At 36.7% G+C, this 21,416-nt stretch overlaps 1 protein-coding gene across 1 annotated transcript in view; it reads left to right on the top strand.

Annotated features, from left to right (window-relative positions):
- Positions 1 to 10,690: 10,690 nt before the first annotated feature.
- CRYBG1 (crystallin beta-gamma domain containing 1) overlaps positions 10,691 to 21,416 on the top strand; it is a 112,232-nt gene continuing 101,506 nt past the window's right edge. The window contains exon 1 of the mRNA XM_026726663.2: positions 10,691 to 11,404. Coding sequence (XP_026582448.2) covers positions 11,064 to 11,404 — 341 coding nt within the window. The 5' untranslated portion in view covers positions 10,691 to 11,063. The remainder of the gene's footprint in view (positions 11,405 to 21,416) is intronic.

The raw sequence follows: 21,416 nt of genomic DNA, 5'->3' as shown, positions 1-21,416 counted from the left end.
ATATTTTGAATATATTTATATTTCAAATATTTTGAAATATATATTTATATATTTCAACATTATATATTTCAACATTTTGCTATACAGTATCTCCAATGCCTTAAGAGTATAAACTATAAAAATGGTACAGAAATAAATTGTAAGTGCTTTATTAAAAGATATTGATACTCAATGTAAGAAAAGTAAGTAGCACAATGGTATTTCTAGTTACTTTGATGCTTGTTGATGTTAAATGGTGTTGTACTAAACAGGCTTATATAATAAGTGTTTTTAAAATGTTCAAAGACATGCTCTCAGATGTATTTTATGGCTTTAAGTATAAGGGGCAACTGCACCTCCTCCCATCACCTTTTCTATAAGTAAAAGGTGCAGAAAAGGAATGCTTGTACAAAACAGGAAGAGAATATTTCAGGGTGCAGGAAAAAACATGAGAAGGCTAATCATAAGTTCTGAACTGTCAAAAATAGAATAGCAAGAGAATGGAATAAGGGAGGGGTGGATTATATTAATACTAAGGAGTGCAGAAAGAGGGATGTGTGATTAAAGAGGTATGTGCTTATCAGAAAGTATATGTTTTGTTATCATTTTCGTTATTTCAAACAAACATCGTATATTAGAACTATGTATAATCCTTTAGCACAACCTTGTTTGTGTTGGCTTCTTAGAATAACACTGTTATAAGCACCTGGCCTTTCCCCCTTCTTAAAACACATAATCCATATAATAGTCTATAACTCTATACAATATACATAGGAATTGAAAGTTGCATTTTCTTTTCTCCTCTGTTGTGCCTTCACTTAATTTGCCTGTTGCATCTTATTATTTTTAAGTAATTTGCATGATCGTCCTTGCCTGGAAAGGAAAATTGTGTTAAATAGCCATCCATGTAATTTCTTGCTTATCTCATTTAAAATTATATCTATTTGGATTTTTTTATGTTCGTCTTTAAAACATTCATGTGTTTATATTTTAAAGGGTTGAAGCCCCCCTCCCCCCCCCATTGCTCTTCAATGTAAGCACAGCAGAGTATTGAAACTTTTCTTCATAGAATATTGTCACTATTACTCACGTTCTCTGGACTGCTGTTTACTAAAAAATTAAGAATTTTTAATCCATAGTAGAAGACTTTAGTGTTACACAAATGTGATTTTAATATAAATCTTTATGGCACCCAATCCATTTGAAATTGTATTAATGTGGATATTTCATATCTATGTAGGATTGCCTCAGGATCTGCAGGTAGTAAGTTGCAGCTTTATTGATAAAAAATAAAATAAAAAATAAAAAAAACATAAAAGCTATTGAAGATTTATGATTTTATTAATTATGAAATTTATGCAATTTTTGTTTATTTTTTGCCAATTTTTTGGCTACAAGTGGTTTGTGTAATCATATTTTCAAATGCATTCTTCATGCTATATCTGTACAATATTCATATAACCAAATTATTGATTAATATAAGTTCACAGAATCTGGCTGTGCAAATATATCTGTTGTTGGGCAAAAAAAATTGGACATAACATTTTATAACTGTAAAATATCTATTAAAATATCTACTCATTAAAAATTATAGCAACTAAAGCTTATTAGAAATATTTCTAACTCTTCTGGTGAATATTCCTCTATTGTCATAATTCGTTACCATTCATTGGGAGGTTTTATTGAGCAATTATATCATTTTCTAGATCCACAATTATTTTAAAAGGTGTACCATATTCTTCATAATATGAATGGTGAATTTATAATACTTAATATATATTTAAATTTCTGCCACAGTTCTGGATTTTGCAATATTTGTCTGATAGTACCTTTTCCATCACCATCTAATTATTCTTTCATTCGTTTATAGAATTTTCAATGTCAACAGTTTTCCAGACATCCAAATTAGCTGAGATAATTTTTCATCAACCTAGTTTTTTATTTAGTGACACCGCCAATATAACTGAATTAAAATATTTGATTAATAGTCAGGGTTGTTTTTCATCATTTTGAAAAGACTTATTTACCTTTTAGAATTATGCAATATGAGATATAAACATTACATTCTGTGGTACCACTGGAGGAAAACAATCTCCCTTGAGTTGAATTTTGGTAGCTTCCCTGGATATGTCTTGGCACTTTTCTAGGCAATAGTATGGAAGTTATTTTCTCACTGCTTTCTTTAGGAGTATTTAACTTGATTGCTCTGCCCTGGGCTAATTAGATTTTATTATATCATGTGATATAATAAAACCCTAACCCTATATAAAGAACTAGGTTGGAAGATACCCTGTGAACCTGAAGCCATCTGGATTGCAAACCATTTTCTCCCTCAGGTTTCTTTTTTTTTTTGTAAATTTTATTTGAGTTTTCACCAAAAAAAATACAAATAAAACATCTTTTTTGAAAGTAGCGTAATCCCAGGTTACAATTCTTCGTACAGACACAAATTCAATTTCATGCTCATTTTTATGTTCTATTCCATATCTTATTACTGTTTTACATTTTCTGCATAGCTTCTCCCCTCTTTTAATTTTGTCAATTTTATTTTAATTATCTCGTCTCAATTCAAATCATTATATTTATATTTTCTGTCTCTCCGGTTTCAATTTTCTATTATCTTTTCTCATTAAACAAAGTTTCTCCTGTAGTTACTGATTGGAGTATGACGCCTTTATATCTTTTAAGTTTATCCATTTAACTCTTATTTAGGCTTCAGTATTTACGCTAAAGTTATAACGTTCAATATAATACATAACTTCCATTCGGATTCTGCTTGGTACATTCTTAAAATACACACTATATTCTTAAAAAAAGAAAAAATTATAAATATATGTAATTAAAACAACACATTCCATTCCAATTCAATTCTATCATTAATGTTAATATTCATTAAAATCTTAACTTCTTTAACATTACTTTTCAATTAAATATCATACTTCTATGGGAACAATTATAATCTTTCCATAATTAATTCCCCCCCTTCACTTATATTTTATAAAACATTAACGAATTAAAATGTTCCCGTCCTTTCCTAATTCAATTTTCTCATTTATTTTATTTCACTTATTTTATTAACAAACATTTCACTAAATTACACTATTTTAGCCTTCATTTTAATCATACATTGTTTCCAATTTTCTAAAGTTATTTCTATTACTAATATAACAATACAATCTTATGTACCTTTACAGAATCCCCTTTTCAGTTAAATTTCCACTCATTATCTCTAAATAGGTCCTGTTTCTCTATATCTTGTTCCGGTCCTTTGTAACTTCTTTTCCTTTCCTTCTTCCCTCTCTTCTTCTCTCTTCCCTTTTTACCCCCTTGTCTCTCTACCTCTATTTCTCTCTTCTGTATTCCCCTCTTCTTTTGCTTTCCAGTATTATATTTATTTTTTGAATTATTTTTCTTTTGGAGGGTTGTTTTTTTAAGTCTTAAATTCTCCATTCTCTTTTCCCCCTTTCCTTTTTCTTCCCCACATAGAATTACTTGTTCATTAAAGATGGCTTCTTCTTTGTCCCAGTGTTCTTGTTTTGCAGACCTTTCTTGTTGTTTCTCATAGTTCCAAATCTCCATTTCTAAGAATTGAAAAATGAAGCCAAAAGAACCCCTCCCTTCTTGTGCATCTTCTTTATACTTTTTAAGTTCCATTTTGAATTCATCCAGAAGTAGTGCCATTGTATAAATTTTTAAACAACCACCCGGTTAATTTTAGTCATTCAAATGCAATAACCAAGAATCCAAAGATCACCAAATAATCCAAATACACGCAAGCTGTTTCTTTTTGCTCTTTTTTTTTCACTTTCTCTTCCTGGGGTTCTACTATTTAGTTACAAAGTTTCAGTTAAAATGTATCTTTCAGAAGTCTTGTTGAAGTTTTACTGTAGATTCTTTTTAATTCCAGGCAGTCTCCTCCCTCTTTCAAGATCCTTCCTTTTTATTCTTTTCCTCTCCCTTCCTGCTTCTGAAAAAAAAATTTAGTGTCCAGAAATCTTTATTATCTCTTTGACATTTTGTTTTATTTTCAGCTTAATTGCCTGTTGATGTCAAAGCGGATTTTTCTGATTTCTTATTTAAGTCTCTTAGTTGTCAGTATAGGGAAAGGGAGAGAAGAAAAAAAACCAAGCCTTTCCTTTTTCACTTTCCTTCGCTGCTTCTGACTCTTCTTTGGGAGCGATGTTATTTTTTTGTAAGTTTAAATTCCAGGGTACCTTAGTTGTTGCTTTTGCAATTTAACCCGGTCAGGCAAAACTTTCACTTCTTATCTTCCTCCTGCACATTCTTTTCCGGTCGAGTTCTTCTTTGAAGTGGCCATTTCTGACCACCGCTGCAACTGCCTTCGGGAAAGGGAGTAATGGCCAGCTGAGGAGGAAAGATGTGGCTCTCCTCAACCCTGCTGGCAGTCTCCCCCCTCTTCACCACCTCTACGGGGTGGCTTAGCCCCAAAACCAGCTGGCTCAGGGTGCTCCAGCGGCGAGCCCAGACTGAAACCGCACACAATCGCGGATTTCTGTCTGTTGCCGAAGGAACTCAAACCGGAAGCTCTCTCTCTCAGGTTTCTTGAACAATTACTGTAGTGAGTTTGTGAGAATGAAAAGGACTCTGTGTGTGTGCTTAAGTAAAGTTTTGTGCTATATTGTAATCAATAGTGCTAAGTATAAAAATATGTGCTGTGTGTCAGGGTGACACACAGGACTGATATCTCGTGACAAGTGTGTGTATTCCCCACATAAACTCCTAAGCACTGAACAAGCAAACATCTCCAGTGATCTCAAAATGTTGTCAGGTGTGCAGTGTTGCAAGGGGGAGACCTGGTAGCATGTGCCCCAATTGGTGGCATAAGTAATACTAATTGGCTGTGAAAAGTAACACTGAGATGTGTGAACCCAAGCATTGCAGTTTGTAAATCAGTTTATGCTTTCTTTCTCTGAGCCAAAATAGCCTGGCACAGTGAATAACTATTAGCTTTTCTTTTAAATTGAAAATAACGTACAACTTCTAAACCTCCCAACTATTAACATAAAGTTGTATAATAATACACCATTAAACAGATATCAAGATTGCAACCATATACTGTATTAGCATGTATTTCAGGTTATCAGAAATACAGGTGTATTGGAAGAAACAATAAATTATAGATTGAAAACACAAAAAGATAAACATAATTCTGCAAGGCAACATTCTTTAAAACAGTAATGGAGTTTATGCTGAGCCATCTTTTAACAATGGTATATTAAATGATTCTCTTGTGCAATGTTGCAAACCTCTGTCCATTGTTCTTCAGGCACTCTATCAGATCTAATTCCTTAACTCTATTTGTCAAAAAGTGCGTATAGTCAAGGCTATGGTTTTCCCAATTGCAATGTATGGCTGTGAAAGTTGGACTATAAGAAAGGCTGAGGACCAAAGAATTGAGGCCTTTGAACTATGGTGCTGGAGAAGATTCCTGCAAGTCCCTTGGACTAAAAGGCGAACAAACAGGTCAGTCCTAGAGATCAACCCTGACTGCTCTTTAGAAGGCCGGATCCTGAAGATGAAACTCAAATACTTTGGCCACCTAATGAGAAGGACTCACTGGAGAAGAGCCTAATGCTGGGAAAGATGGAGGGCAATAGAAGAAGGGGACAACAGAGAATGAGGTGGCTTGATGGAGTCACTGAAACAGTAGGCATAAGCTTAAATGGATTCTGGAGGATGGTAGAGGACAGGAAGGCCTGGATTGTCCATAGGGTTGCGATGAGTCGGACACGACCGCAACTAAGAACAATAACATTAAATGATTCACAGTTCTTTGGGCTGATCAATAAACTATGCAAATCACAATGGCTAAGTCTGTACAACATGCAAAGCTAAAACAAAGCACAATTTAGTGTAATGTCTGAATCCAGTGATATGATTTAGCACCTGATTTAGACTCAGTCACTGTGCTGTCCAGCCAGTGTATGGGAATTGGATAGTTAGGTAGCAATTGTGAGCTGTCCCCTTAAGGGAATGCATCATGGTAAATGTAGTTAAGGTATCCTGGGAAATCTAGTCCATCTCACGTGACCACATCTGTAATCCAGATTGGTCACTAAATTGACCCTCAATGGGTTGGGGGAGTTTTCCTCACTCTTGGCTGAACTCATGGACTCTTGGTAACTGTTCTATTTCTACCGCTACGAGATGAGGGAAAAAGGATAGGAGATAACCATCTTTTTACCTGCAAGACAGATATGCAAAGGATTGGTCATTAAAGAAGAACTTCAGCACAAATGTGAATTATGAGGATACCTGATGAACCAATAAAAATACTTTGTTATGGATGTTCTGCATCTGTACAGAAGAAATCTACCACTGTACAGAATACAGAACAGTCACCCTATGTCAAATTATTCATTTTGTTATCTTTACAATAATGTATGTACCACTTGGTTCAGAGGGCTCCAGCTCCTACTGTCTTCAAGGATAACCCCATATACCATGAATCACAATAGTCCAAACACACACACGGATAACTGTTTTCACTGCTGTATCTAGGAAAGGAAGTAAGTTGCAGATTAACCACAATTGGCCACAGTTACTATAGCAAGAACCATGTATCTGGGAGAACTCCCAAATCACATTATCAGCTCTTCGAAAGATAACATCATTCTGCCAGAAACAACATCCACAGAATTAGATGTTTTCTGTAAAACAATTACATCCTGCCAGGATCCACTCTAAGTTTCTTTCCATACTGTCCCTCACAATCACCAGTCACTGGATCGGAATGCCCTCTGCCCCTTCCTTCTTGGCCTGGGATGATCATATATGTTTGGTTAAAATCAATTCACTAATGATACCTAACTTGAAACTGACAGATAACTTCTCCCAGCAGTTAAGCAAAGTATAGTAAAGGGCAGACTCTGGGATTCTTGGAATGGCCAAGGACTTAAACTCTCCTTCCCTGAACTCTGATTAGAAGTGTCCATTCAGGAAGAAGCTTAATCACTAGAAAACAGTGTGTTATGTCCCTTCCCCTTGCAAGCATCAACTCTTGCAGTATGGAATAGGAGCATACAAGAAGCCAACATCAATACCATGGAGAATGAATGTTTATTGAGGTGAAATGGAGGCAACAACAATAGATAGAATAGAGAATAGAATAGAATAGTTTATTGGCCAAGTGTGATTGGACACACAAGGAATTTGTCTTGGTGTAAATACACTCAATATACATGAAGAAAAGGTACATTCATTAGGAATCAAGAATCATAACGTACAACACTTAATGATAGTCATAGGGTACAATCAACAATCACATCATACTAGGAAACAGTCAATATAAATCGTACGGATACAAGCAACAAAGTTACAGTCCTGCAATCACAAGTGGGAGGGGATGGGTGATAAGGAGTGATGAGAAGATTAACAGTAATAGTAGTGCAGACTTTGTAATAGTTGAAGAATGTTGAGGGAATTATTTGTTTAGCAGAGTGATGGCGTTCAGAAAAAAACTGTTTTTGTGTCTAGTTGTTCTGGTGTGCAGTGCTCTATAGCATCATTTTGAGGGAAGGAGTTGAAACAATTTATGTCCGGGATGTGAGGGGTCTGTAAATATTTTCACAGCCCTCTTTTTGACTCGTGCAGTATACAGGTCCTCAATTGAAGGCAGGCGGGTAGTAATTGTTTTTTCTGCAGTCCTAATTATCCTCTGAAGTCTGTGTCTTTTCTGATGGGTTGCAGAACCAATCCAGACAGTTATAGAGGTACAGATGATAGACTCAATAATTCCTCTGTAGAACTGTATCAGCAGCTCCTTGGGCAGTTTGATCTTTCTGAGTTGGTACAGAAAGAACATTCTTTGTTGTGCTTTTTTAATGATGTTTTTGATGCTAGGTGTCCATTTTAGGTCATGTGATATAGTAGAACCTAGAAATTTGAAGGTCTCTACTGTTGATACTGTGTTGTCTAGTATTGTAAGAGGTGGTAGTATGGGAGGGTTTCTTCTAAAGTCTACCACCATTTCTACAGTTTTGAGTGTGTTCAGTTCCAGATTGTTCCGGTTACACCACAAGGTTTTGGTGTACCACCATCTTACCCTACTTGTTCTATAAAATCAGGATCATTCCAGGTTTTGTTTCATCTGAAACGTAAAAAGCCAAACCATTTTGGGTTTTGTTCCAAATGAATTCTTAGAAATTATGTTGGATCCAATTGTTCTAATTATTTCTCAAGCTCTTGAATTTGAATTCTTCCAGAAGGCCTGACAAAGGTGACCTGAGACTCAATGTGATTGTTTTTATAAACTCAATGATTATAGAATTTTACTTAATTCCTACCATAGAAACTACTTTTATGTTGCTTATAATTACTAAAAACCACCAAACAGCTTTGCAATATAGAATAACTCAGAGTTATTTAAATTAATAAACAATCTAAATTATAAGCACTTATAAATAGAATAATTAATTCAAAATAATTACAAATTATCCAATTCAATAATCCAATCCCAAATATCTGAATGTGATACTTTGCTTTGGGCTTGAAATAAAACTTGTTTCCTATTTTGTGTACTTTTAATCACTTCTAAATATACCGCTATATTAAAAAACATGGAATTGAATTTTGTATTAACAATCAGTTAAGAGTTCACTAAGAAATACTGTTTGGTTTTAAGTTTTGATGAGTTTAATTTATTTCTTAATGACTTTCGCACGTGGTTTCCTTAACCACAATTGGTTAGGTTCACATAATTTATCAAGCTGAAGCTGAATAAACATTTTGGCTTAATGTAATGTGTGATTCCATTCAAAAACAAACCTACAATTATTTTTCCTCAGTTAAAAAATGTCCATTTTGCTTAAATCTATGTAAGAAAGCACATCAAAGAAACAATATAAAAACTGAATCGCCTAAGTCATTTCAAACCACATTAAAAAAAGTGTTCTTATGTATGTTAAATAGGAGAGCCTTGGAATGAAATATTTGCAGACGTAAGATTCACTCCATTATTATTGTGGGTCCCTTTTTTTACATTTCCCATAAATGTGATTGCAGCTGTCAGTGATATTTGACCAAGTTAGTTAAGCAACTTCTTTACTATTATTAAGCTACTTGTTCAGTTTAAAAAAGAACAGCTTATTCTTACTTATGTTTGGGTACATTTATTCTAGAATGATAATGGACTAGTAGCATCCAGGGTGATTTTGTGGTTAAAAAGTGGACAGGTAAGCTGTTAATAATTGGATGATAACCCAACCACATACTTCTTAAATGATAATATTGGATAATTTGTAGGAATGTCAAAATATTCCACAGATGGAGATCTAATTTTGAGTCTGATTAGAAACACACATCAGGTGTTTTGGTTAGTAAATGGTACAAATTGAGTTGTTTTGTTTCAAATACAGTAAACAGGCTTGTTTTATTTTGGGCAGTAATGTTGAGATGGGGATAAATCTCCTTCTCCCCAAAACCCTGGATATTGCCAGCTTAAGGGAGTCAGAGGTAGAATATGTTGGGAATTGCTGAAAAGAGAACAGGAAAGTGCAGTTCATCTGATCCACTGTTGCCTTACTTTTCCCATAAGAAATTGTTTTATTTGAAATCCAGGATCATTAAAACAAAAATGGCTGGCCTGAAATATGTATTTCAACCTATGTTTCAATGAAGTAATAGTCTATCTAACTCATTTGGAAGCAAATTCCATCCAGCTTAATATAACTTTTGAAGAGTCATGCATAAATATTTTCTCAGGGAACTGGAAGTAGGCTAGAAAAAATATAATGGAAATAATAGGTGACAGGAAAACAAGGCAAAACCACAGGTTTGCCTGACAGACAAACTCTAGGACTACAAAGACTTATGGCAGTAGCAAACATGCCCACTCCCTTTATTCTTTTTATTAAATTGGCTTAGATGTCAAATGAAATTAAATATTAGATGTGTGTTTCTGAAACCTGCATGGAATAAAAATATAGGCAGTTAGGCCAAGCCTTGGCCCTTTTATCAGTTCAGATTCCACACAAAAAATTTTAAGCACTGCAGTACTACAAATTATTGATAATGAAGATCCACTGTTGTCCACAAAGACGTCCTTTATGTGTTATTTTTAATCAAACATCAATATAATTTTAAATTTTTGCACTTTTGGAGCCAAAAGAGGAACTTTTTTCTATCATAAATTGAAGGGTAGGAGGTAATTCCTAGAGTATCAGGTTTATTATCTGGGAAAGAAAAGTTACTATTTAAAAAAAATGTGCCTACAATTGATGAATAGAATGACAGTACCCGCCATTCCAATGCGCTCTTGCTTGCTTTTACTCTTTTCCTATGTATACATTTTTCCAATACGCAAAGCTTAGAATCAGGTTTACAGAGCAAGCTACTACACGCCTTGTATTCTCAGAAATAAATCTAAGTTCAGTGACGAGAAGAGGATTGCCACATTAATGGAGAAAGAGTGGGAGTTTTACAGCGAAGAAAACAGCCTGTCACGGACTACCTTAAATGTATACATACATCTTGTTCGTACGGTTTTTCGAAACTTGCAGCCCTTGTGCGGGGGACCCAAACCGTTGATAATTCCGTTTCCATCAGAAAGAAACAACAGTACTTATTGCTGCCTGACAGTCACCACCCTCAGATGAAGACTGGCCTATTCCTTACTCGGCAACGTAACGCGCGAAATGGAGCTGCAGTGGCAGCTTCAAGATAACGTACATGCAGCCCTTTAAACAGGCAACACGAGAGGTTCCCGACACCCGAGAAAAGTAGCTGCAGTCGCGGGAACAAGAACGAGAAATGAAACTCGCGAAAAGGCGCGAAGAAACGCGGAGAGGAGAACCCGCGGAAACAGGCGAATTCATGGGTGTCGCTGGAAAGTTTGCACACGCACAGCTAAGGAGGTGGGAAGGGCGCGGTACGAGCCGCGGTTAGGAGCAGCTCCTGCTACCTTTAGGAGGCGCTTTATTTTCTCCCCTCCTCCTCCTCTTCAACCGTCTCCCGACGGACCGTGCAAACCGAGCGCTTCTCCACCCCGGCCATCCTTCAGCCGCCTGCCAAAGGCGGTTTGGAACCGCCGCGCCGGAGATCCTCCTCAGGTCCGCTTGCTCAGCATGGAAAAAGGGGGCTTCAAGAGGCTCGGGCGGTTCTTCCACCATAGGAGCGAGTCCGAGGACTCCGAACCGGACCTGGGGAAGGACACGCCACTTTCCTCTCCTTGTCCGTCGCCGTACTTAGAAGGGCGGCGGGAACATCGCGCCAGCTGCTCCTCCACGACGACCACCACCACCGTTTCCGGAGAGAGCAAGAAGCGGTCGGCTTTCGGGCACTGGCGCTTGAAGAAGAAACAACAGCAGCAGAGTAAGGGTGAAGAGCCAGCGGGGGACAGCACGGTCCTTTCTGACCTGTTCTCGCCCTCCTTCGATGCCTCGGAGCCCTCGACTCCCACCAACAGGTAATCCCGGCCTGCTTACTGTCATCTCCAGGCGCGCCCATCCACCTGCGTCTTGCAAGGCGCCTCGCTTGCTTGCCCCACTCCCCACTCTTAGTACAACCAGAAGCCTTGTAGTTGCTACTGCCCACCCCGCTTTCTCTCCTCGGAAGGGCCTGCTCTCACACCCACCCCAGCCGCATCCGACCCCCACTTTCCCTGGCGCTCCTTCTTTTGCTTCAGGTGGTTTTGGGGTGACCCAAACGCTACTCCGATAGTTGTTTGGTGCCAGAGAGGAAAAACGCACGCGATCCCGTTTCTCCTCCCGACGGACGCTGCTCTAGAACTAACAGGGGAGAGCCCTCCTTCTCCGCTCCAGCCGGGTGGGCTTTGCTGAAATGTACCCTTTCTTCCAAAGTATGAAGCAAAAGCAAGCGCCGCCCTTGCACGATCCTCTCCCGGAGCTTTGAGTCTTAAAGGCGCAGCACTGCTTGTTTTCTTCTTCCACCTGTTGTTTGTTGTGGTCTTACCAAACCGTTGGGACTTGGGAGAGAGAATTAGATCTTGACACCTGCCTCCCGTTCGGTTGCAGTTCTTTCCCCTCAAAGTATTTTGCCCTTCCCCAAAGTCCTATTTACCAATCCCCAAAAATTATCCAATAAAATTGAATCCTGGAAGAATCGGGACAGGCGGAAGGATTACTTTTAACAACACATAATTAAACTCTGGAATTTGCCATCACAAGACGTGTGGCCGCCTGCTTGGCTAGTTTCAAAAAAGTTGGAGTCAGCCAGGGGGATCAATAGCTGTTAGCTTTGATGGGGGAAGAGCTGCCTCTGAAGGCCATATGCTGGGGTAGTCGTTGGTTTCTTTCTGGTGGTTCTGGCCATTTGGGAATAGACTGGTGGACTAGATGGGCAGGGGGCGCTACTTAGGTATTATGTTCTTTGGTTGGCTAACCCATCATTCTTCACACATCTATGTTGCTTACCAAATAGAGAAGCTCTGTGATGTTGGTCTCTATTTTAAAGAAAGTTCTTCAGTATCAATACATGTGTCATCAGTAGATGGAATTGATTTAGTAGTCGGACTGAACTTTTTGAAATTGGTGTTCTTCCAAAGCATCGCAGACACAATGACAGTGGCAGGTAGAATATCAAGGTCTCAGTTTGTAACATAATAATTGTCCTGCAGTATGTGTCACTTTATATCCTGTATGTCTCTGAAATGCACTTGTAGGGATTTTCCTGCAGTTCTGATGCAAGAAGTCATCCAACCGTACAGCTTAGATGTGTTTTCATATTAGCTATTTTTCATTGTCTCAATTTTATTGGCTATTGTTATGCTAAAATATGATAAAGTATATATATATATTTTAGGTGCAAGAAAATCCAGTTTCACTTTTTGACAATGAAAAGAAATACATACCTATACAAATAGTCCTCATTTACTGACTACAATGGGGACTGGCAACTTTTTAAATTAGCAACAGGCTCATTAAATGAGACATCATGTGATCATACTGGATTCAAACATTGGTTCCACTTTTAGTTAAGCAAATCACCACAGGTGGTTAAGTGTGACATCAAGTGTCTATAGTTTCCAAACTTCCTGTCAGCATTCTAATTAACTTTGCTTGTTGAAGGTGGGTGTGAAGATCTCATGACCTGTGTGGCAATCGCATGACCTTGTTACACTTTGACCATTGCAAATGTGCCCCAGTTGCAAAATGGCTAAGTCAGGATCATGTAACTCTGGAGATTCATGACTAATTGTTAACCTACTTTTTCAATGTTGTCACAACTTTGAATGGTTACCGAACATGGCAGTTGATAAGAGAGGACTATTTGTGTATTTTTTTAAGTATTGACATTGGCGAAGTATTGACATAAGCAATGTTGTGTTTTAAAAAAATGTGAGTTGTGGTCACTCTGTCATCCACATTTCTAACCTTTGCTGTAAGAGCCATTGTATGGTGTATTTTTGCTTTTAACACAGCTTTTACCTATTTTGAATACATTTTAAATGAGAAGTTTAAGTGGAATACCATAATATTGGGGGGGGGGGTGTTTAATATTTAGAATTATTGCGTTATCACTATAACAGTGGTCACATATATTGGTACTATAATACTTTGAAATGCGTTGTTGAATGAAAAAAATGCAGTAAAGTATTTAATTGCTAATTAAAATATTAAAAACAAAATGGAATAATATGTATTATAATTAATGCATTCTGAGCTTTCAATGGCCTTGTGTATTATGAGCAATGAGCATTATTGGATGTACAAAGAAAAATAGTGTAGTTCTGATCTTGAAAAAGACCACTTTAATTCCTTGTTCATTCTAAGACTATCAAGCAAACTAATTCAAGTGTTGGTGATGATTACCAATTTGAAAATATCCTAAAAGTAGTTTAATATATGTAATGTAGTCTTGCATTGAAAATTTCTTCTGCATTTTTTTCACCTAGACTTTTCATTATTTGATTAAATAGACACTTTTTTTTCTTTTTTCTTTTTTCAAACAAAGCTTGAGAAGATTCTCATGGGTGGGTTAAGTTGAAGGGATACATATGAGTCTCTAATCTTTCATTCAGACACAATACTTTGTAACATCTGCAGCTTTTTATCAGTTTAAATCCCAAGGGAAAACATACTGAGGATCTATTCTATGTGGTAGATTTCCATCATTTATAAAAACAAATCAAACTCAAGAAATCACCAAAATAAATTAGTTTCTTAGCATATTAAGAATGAGAAAGGGGGAAAAAAAAGAAAAGTCTTACAGAAAAAAACACTTATAAGAAACTAGTGTACAGGTTTTTAAACTTGAATCTACTTTAACATTTGCAAGATAACAGATAACAGATAATCAGAGTTGGAAGGGACCTTGTAGGTCATCTAGTCCAAACCCCTGCTGCCCAAGCGGGAGACCCTACACCATTTCTGACAAATGGCAGTCTAATCTGTTCTTGAAAGTCTCAAGTGATGTTGCTCCCACAACTTCCGAGGGCAAGCTGTTCCATTGGTTGATTGTTTCCACTGTCAGAAAGTTTCTCCTTATTTCCAGGTTAAGGATGTGATGTTACCATCCTCAGCATGTAAATTGGACTGAGCTGTAAACCAAGTACAGGTAGTCCTCAAGTTACAACCATTTGTTACAATGGCATTGAAAAAAGTGACTTATAACCATTTTTTACATTTAATGGCGATTGCAGCTCTCCATGTCATGTGATCAAAATTCAGGCGCTTGGCAACTGGCAAACATTTATGATGGTTTCAGGGTCCCGGGGTCGTGTGATCACCTTTTGTGGGTTCTGACAAGCAAAATCAATGGGGAAGGATTATCTACACAAACACTTCTACAGTATTGTAGTCCTTGCTTATAGTAAGAAATCACTTGAGGTCTACCTAAGTCTGTTTCTGAAAAGACTCATTTTAAGAACTATAAGAGCTAACATATGGCAGAATTACCTGTTGCTTTCAAATATGAAACAAGTTGATACATATTTTTTTAAAGTCACGTAGGTCAATAACCATCTTTATACATTTTGGGACATAATTTCAGGTAGCTTAATTACACAGTACATTATTTGAAGTATTTCCTTTTGTCACTGTTGAATCAGCTGGTGATTAATACCTTTGCATGCCTTTTACAACTAAAATTATAGCATCCTAATTGCTAGACTATAATTAATATGGCAATAGATAACTGATATTTTCTGAACTATCATTCTGTAAACTTAACACCCCAACTCTGTTACTCAAAAGTAAAAATTAACATGATGAATAAAACTTATATTTAAAGAACTAGGTGACTTTTAATGTATGTTATCAAGGCAACTCACAAAATAAATGTTAGGGTTAGGATTTTAAAATACAGACAAATATAGGAATGATTAATTATAGAACATTGTGAGTCATGGTATGTATTGGCTATTTAAATTTAGACTTGATAATTTAAGGACAATAAATTCTGGTCTCTCATGAAATTAGCAAATTCCTTGTACTATATTTGAATTGTTTCTTAAATACTCAGATTTTCGGTTTTCTGTGTATTCCCAATATGAAATTTACCCTAATGTCTCAAAGTTTTATTAAACTATACATAAAGTTTAATATATATAGACAGTATCAGCTGAAAATACATCAATGCTCTGAGGTTCTTTGGTTCATACTTGCAACCAAATTGAAATTGTGTAACTGCATTGCTGAATGAACTGGGTACAAAGCCTCACAGTTGACCAGACACACAATCAAAACTGAGCAAGCCATATTATAGGTTTGTCATCATTCACAGCATTCAACTATTGGTCAAGGCAATCAGTGAAGTACAGCAAATATTTATATGCCCAAGAATAAATGTGGTTCAGAATAAAAAAAAGTTGTTTAAATATAATCCACCATTTCTTTTCCTTAATTAATTAAATTTATTTGAGAAATTTGTTTTCCAACTAAAAGAATTTATTTGAGAAATTTGTTTTCCAACTAAAAGAATACTCATATTAATAAATCAGAGTAAATACTTTAACTCAAAATGAAGATATGATTTAGATATATCTATGTGTGAAAAGAAATAAACTAAAAGTATTTCTTTAGAAAGCATATTTGAATATTTCAGTCCCAATTTAAAATGGATTTCTATAGAAAGTAGGTTTAAAATGATAGCTACACTCAATTCTCTTTTTTATAATTAATTTGTTAGTGAAGGATTACATGAAAATGAAAGTTTATATTCTTGCCATTAATTTTATTCATAGAAACAATGACTTTTTACCATTATTTTCAGAGTTTGGCAGCTATTACATAAATAGGTATAACTGCTACTGTTACCCAATGTTTGGACTTTCAGAATGAAGAAATTTATAAAATATAGCTAAAATCATTGCTATTGCTTTGCAGAGTGAGATAAGTAATATATAAATTTAATAAATAAATAAATAAATGTCACCATCACTAAAGCTAACATTTTGATCCAAATTCAGGATATGTTTAATTTATTGTATGTACCACTAATTCGAGAAAAGCTTTAAATTAGATATAATAGGATTGTAGCCTGGATCTTTCTGTTTATAGAATCTCCCTGTTGTTGACAGATAGCATCTGAGAAAAATTCCAAGTCATACACTTAGTTATTGTCATCTTGGTAGGGTTGCCTTTCTTCTGTTTAGATTTCAGTGCAGTTCAATAATTTAAATACCGTTAACTGACAATAAAATATTTGGGCAATGACTTAGAACTTGGGTTGTGTTGGAGTTGCTAAGCTTGGTAAGTCATCCTTCTTCAAGGAAAGTAGAGTTTCCTTACTTTTCTTTCCTGCTAACCTCTTTAAAATGGAGAATCTCTGAGCTCCAAACAGAATTGGAATTCACTAAAAGAAACACAATGAGGATTGGTCAGGCTGAGCTAAAAATAGGTTGGATGCTAAATACCTATGAAATAGCCTCAAATGCTGATTAAATATTTGCTCACATCAGGAGAGTATATTTATCATAAACAAGTATCACACCAGAAGTACCAATACATGCTGTTATAACCTGTATCTACTACTGTGTTGATCTATTCCTCTTAGTGTATGTGAAATTATTGAAGTATTGTTGGAGCTTTCTTAGATGATTCAAAATTTTCAGACTTGTTCCTGAAAGCAGGATAAAAACCAGTGGGTTTAATTTATGACATAAATTTCAATTGGTGACCACAAACTGTTTAACACTGGAACAGATTGCCAATAGAGGTGATAGTTATTCATGCATTGATAATGTTTAAATAGAGGCTAGAATAGATTATCATTTCTCAGAGATATTGTAGAGATATACTCCTACAGTGGGCAGGGAAGTAAACTAGATAATTTCCATGATGCATTCCAACAATATTTTCTATAATTCTATGTAGTTAATTTTATATATATATATACACACATACATACACACACACACACACACACACACACATATATAGTATTCAGCTTTGTTCAGGTATTTTCCCACGTCATTATAGTTGTGCTTTTAAAGTTGTAGCAACGTTTCGGCAGAATCTCATCTGCCATCATTATCAGAGAAGCCATAGAGATTGAAAAAAGACCTGAAAGCATGAATAGAAGAGATGATTCCAACAGACTGTCAATTATTTGGAAGCCTGCACTCACAAACAAAAAAATATCCACACCACTAGCCAGGCAAACACCTGGGCACAAACAGATCCCCCCTGATACTTCCAGCTCAAACACACCCCAACCAGGCACCCAGATGAAACCTAGCTTCCTAACAAATGATAGCCGTCCATTTACTTGGAGCCAAGCTGCACTAAAAGCCTCCAATACAGGAACACAATGTTGCCAGCCAATCAAGACACACACACACAAAAAGCCACAAAACAGACAGAGGATATTAAAAACACCAATCAAGCAGAACACAGCAAACTCCAAGACCAATAAACACAGACCAAGACTCCCAACCAATCAGGATGAAGAAAAAACCATTCTGGCACAGCAGTAGGCTAGCCCCAAATTTAAAACTGAAACAACTGTAAAAGTCTGACTCACAGATGAACACAATGCCTGATGATGGCAGATGAGATTCTGCCAAAATGTTGCTACAACTTTAAAAGCACAACTATAATGACATGGGAAAATACCCGAACAAAGCTGAATACCATACATGTAAGTACCCGTGAAAACTTAAGAAAACAAATATATATATGTGTGTGTGTGTGTGTGTGTGTGTGTGTGTAAAATTTATATATATATAAATTCATTGTATATTACCCATCATTCTTTCTCAAAAATATTCTCAAGATTATTAATATTTTTGTTATACTATTTTATCAAAAAGTAATTTGACAAAATAATTAGAAGTTCAAAAATATTTTCAATCTACAATTTAAAAAACATATTCAAGGAACTGAAAATAAAATGCTTATTGGATGTTCTTCATAAAATATTCTTAATTGTTTCATCCATTTCTCTGCAATCTCAATGTCCCAATGTTTACATATAAACTCTTCATGAACAGAATGAATGGAACTCAAGTTTAAAGGGATTCACTTGCATAGCTGTGGTGTGTGTTATGAATGAGAGGTGGTTCACTGTTGGTTTTTATTTTGCTTGGTATTTCTTCCTTTTCTCATTCAAGTCAATTCAGGTGACTCTATTGCATGTAGCTGTGTGGTTTTAAATTATACTTCATTTTGTTTAACCTAAACTGCCATACATAGAATTACTGTAATAATGTTTTTGTAGGCTTAACTATGCAAAAATCAGCGTGAAATGGCTTTTCATACGCTGAGACTGGAATAATGAAGTAAGATTGCTTAATAGCTGCCAATCTGAAAATCTTTGTTCAAAACAAAGATAACTGACTTTCCTTTTCTGACTTCTTTAATTTCTTTTTAAGAGAGAGAACAGAGCCAAATATTGATGTTATTACTGACAGTACAGCTGCAAAGCTGCAGTGCTATCAGTTTTAAATGTTTGTTTTTTATATTTCTTTGGAATGTTCTGTCCAGAATGTAGGAGAATGAACATTTGTAAAAGCAAATGCTTTTCTATGAATCCTTCTTTTCCATAGGATGCTGACATGCATGACAAAGTAAGTGTGTGTGTGTGCACATGTGTGTGCATGTGTGTGTTTCTGACACAGTTATACACCAAAGTTGCATAGAACATTGAAATTTGTGGGCAGTGATACAAAAGATTGGAAGTGTGTACTTACAAGCTACAATATTCCTTTTACAGTATATTTGTTGTTCCAAACAATACAAAAAAACTCTTTTTGCCAGAAGCAATTGCTTAATTTTCAGGAGGCTAATAAGAGTATTGTTCTTCCGGATTTAGTGATGAAAAAGACCACTCATGCTGAACAAGTAGTGAGCTTTTATTCTTCTTCCGTTCCAAAACATCAGGTAACAATGAAGCATAATAGTTTAAAGTCAGCTTTGACTTCATCTACAGCAAGAGCTGTATTTATATGTGTCATATATTAACTAATCACATAATTAAGGCATCCAACATCCGGCCAATGAAGACAATGAGTACAACTATCCAGGATATCTATCGCACCTGTGTACATTCTTGTCATGTTACTGTTCACTACGAAATATACAGGTTATATACTAACTGCGATTAACACCCATATCCCTGTCACCAACACCATCCATCACCCACAGCACCAAACACTTTCCCCACGGAGAGTTTCGTTCTGTGCAATAAGCCATGTTCCGCTGCGGGCATCTTGTCGGCAACTGATGTCATCAAGCTGCGTCCATCTGCATTTGCCTGCCTGCACTATTGGGAAAACGCCAATTGAGTTCATCAGACATCACAGCCACAAAGGGGATTAGTCCAAGCACGGCAAGCATGCCAATCTCACAGCAGCCGCAAGACCACTGCAGACTCCAGCATGGGAGTAATCTTGGAGTCGTGACAATTGTGATTGTAATATGCAATATACTATATAGAAAATTCCTTAAATATTTTGTGAAATTTACTAGTTATCTACAGCAATGGCCTCCAACTTTTAGACACTAGGAACTGGTTCTATGGAGAGATTTTTCTAAAGACTGGAGGGGGTGTGGCTTCATGTGCTGCTGCGGATGGGGCTTTGCCTGTTTGTGCAGACTGGTTGCTGGCATGTTGCGGACTGGTGCAGTCCACAGATCAAGGATTGGGGACTCTGATCTAGAGCAATGTTTCTTACTCTCAGGATCCTTCCCAGTTATTATGGAGGAGAGCTTTTGTTTGAATAGGTTATATTGATCAATATTTACTATATTAAAAATTAAAATTGAGACATTCATATATGTATTTATTGAATAATGTAAGATGACAATATTAAGCAATTAACTATTAACTAAATATTTTTCATTTAAAAACCCTATATTTTTAACAAATAAATAAAATAAGACTCGGGTTGTATCAATTGGGTGTCAAACTCAATTTCACTGAGGGCCACATCAGGTTGTGTTTCAGCTCAGAGGATTGGGGGGGTGGCCGGAAGTAGGTGCAGCCATAGTGGGCATGACACGGGACTTGTGTCGGGGGCACCTGTGGTGACCAAGTGCTAAGGCAGGACTACTCTGAGACCCTCCCTCACTCTCATTATAATTTTCCTTTCTTCCTTTTGTTCTTTTTCTTTTTCCTTCCCTATTCATTCTTTATCCTTCCTTCCCCACTTTCCTTATTTTTCCTTCCTTGCTCTCTTCCCATCTTCCCATCTTTTTCTTTGTATTTCCTCTTTCCCTTTCTCCTTTCCTGCCTCTTCTTGCATGCTCATAGCCCTCTGCCAGAAAAAACTGAGCTCGCTGCATGTGGCCACCCTGCACCCTATTTTTGGCCTGGACAGCCTCCTGCAGCACTGTGCCAGTGAAAATGGAACCCAGGGGGCCACATGCGGCCTCCACAAGTTCCATTTTCACTGGCAGAGGCACCGCGGGCCAGTCCTGTGCTGTTTCCAGGCCAGCCCCATGGGCCAGATCTAAGCATCTCATGGGTTGGATGCGGCCCGCAGGCCTTTAAAAGCCATGTTTTAAATTTTTACAAAAGGCATGCATGCACCAGCCAGCTGGTGTTTGGTTTTCTGGCATTCCAGCACACATACATACACGTGCATGCGCATTACAGTTTGGGCACTCAGTGCCAAAAAGTTTTGCCATCACTGATCTAGAGTTCACATTTATATCTTTTCTCCTGTGTGCCCTGTCTAAAAAGCTGAACCAGGTTCCTTTTGAGAAGACACAGGTGATGAAATTATAAAGCAAATAATTCATGTGCAAACAGACAAAAGACAACTTTGGCCTGGCTTAGAATACATATTACTATTGTAGGGATGACAGAGTAAACATGACTTTCATTACTGATATCAGGGGTGGGTTTCTACTGGTTCTGTCCACCTCTGTAGAACCGATAGCTCTGAAGAGCAGCAGACATAGAATCGGTTCTATGTCTGTTGATGTTTTTGCCCACCGACCCACCCGGGCTCTTACCTGATCTTTATTTCCTGATTTTTCAACTTCAGCTGCCGAACGAGGCACAGCTGCAGT

This window comes from Pseudonaja textilis, chromosome 1 (genome assembly GCF_049901715.1).
Source record: "Pseudonaja textilis isolate UNSWEBS1 chromosome 1, rPseTex1.2, whole genome shotgun sequence".
Taxonomy (NCBI): Eukaryota; Metazoa; Chordata; class Lepidosauria; order Squamata; family Elapidae; genus Pseudonaja; species Pseudonaja textilis.
The sequence above is the reverse complement of the archived record's forward strand: the minus strand, read 5'-3'. Positions and strand labels throughout refer to the sequence as shown.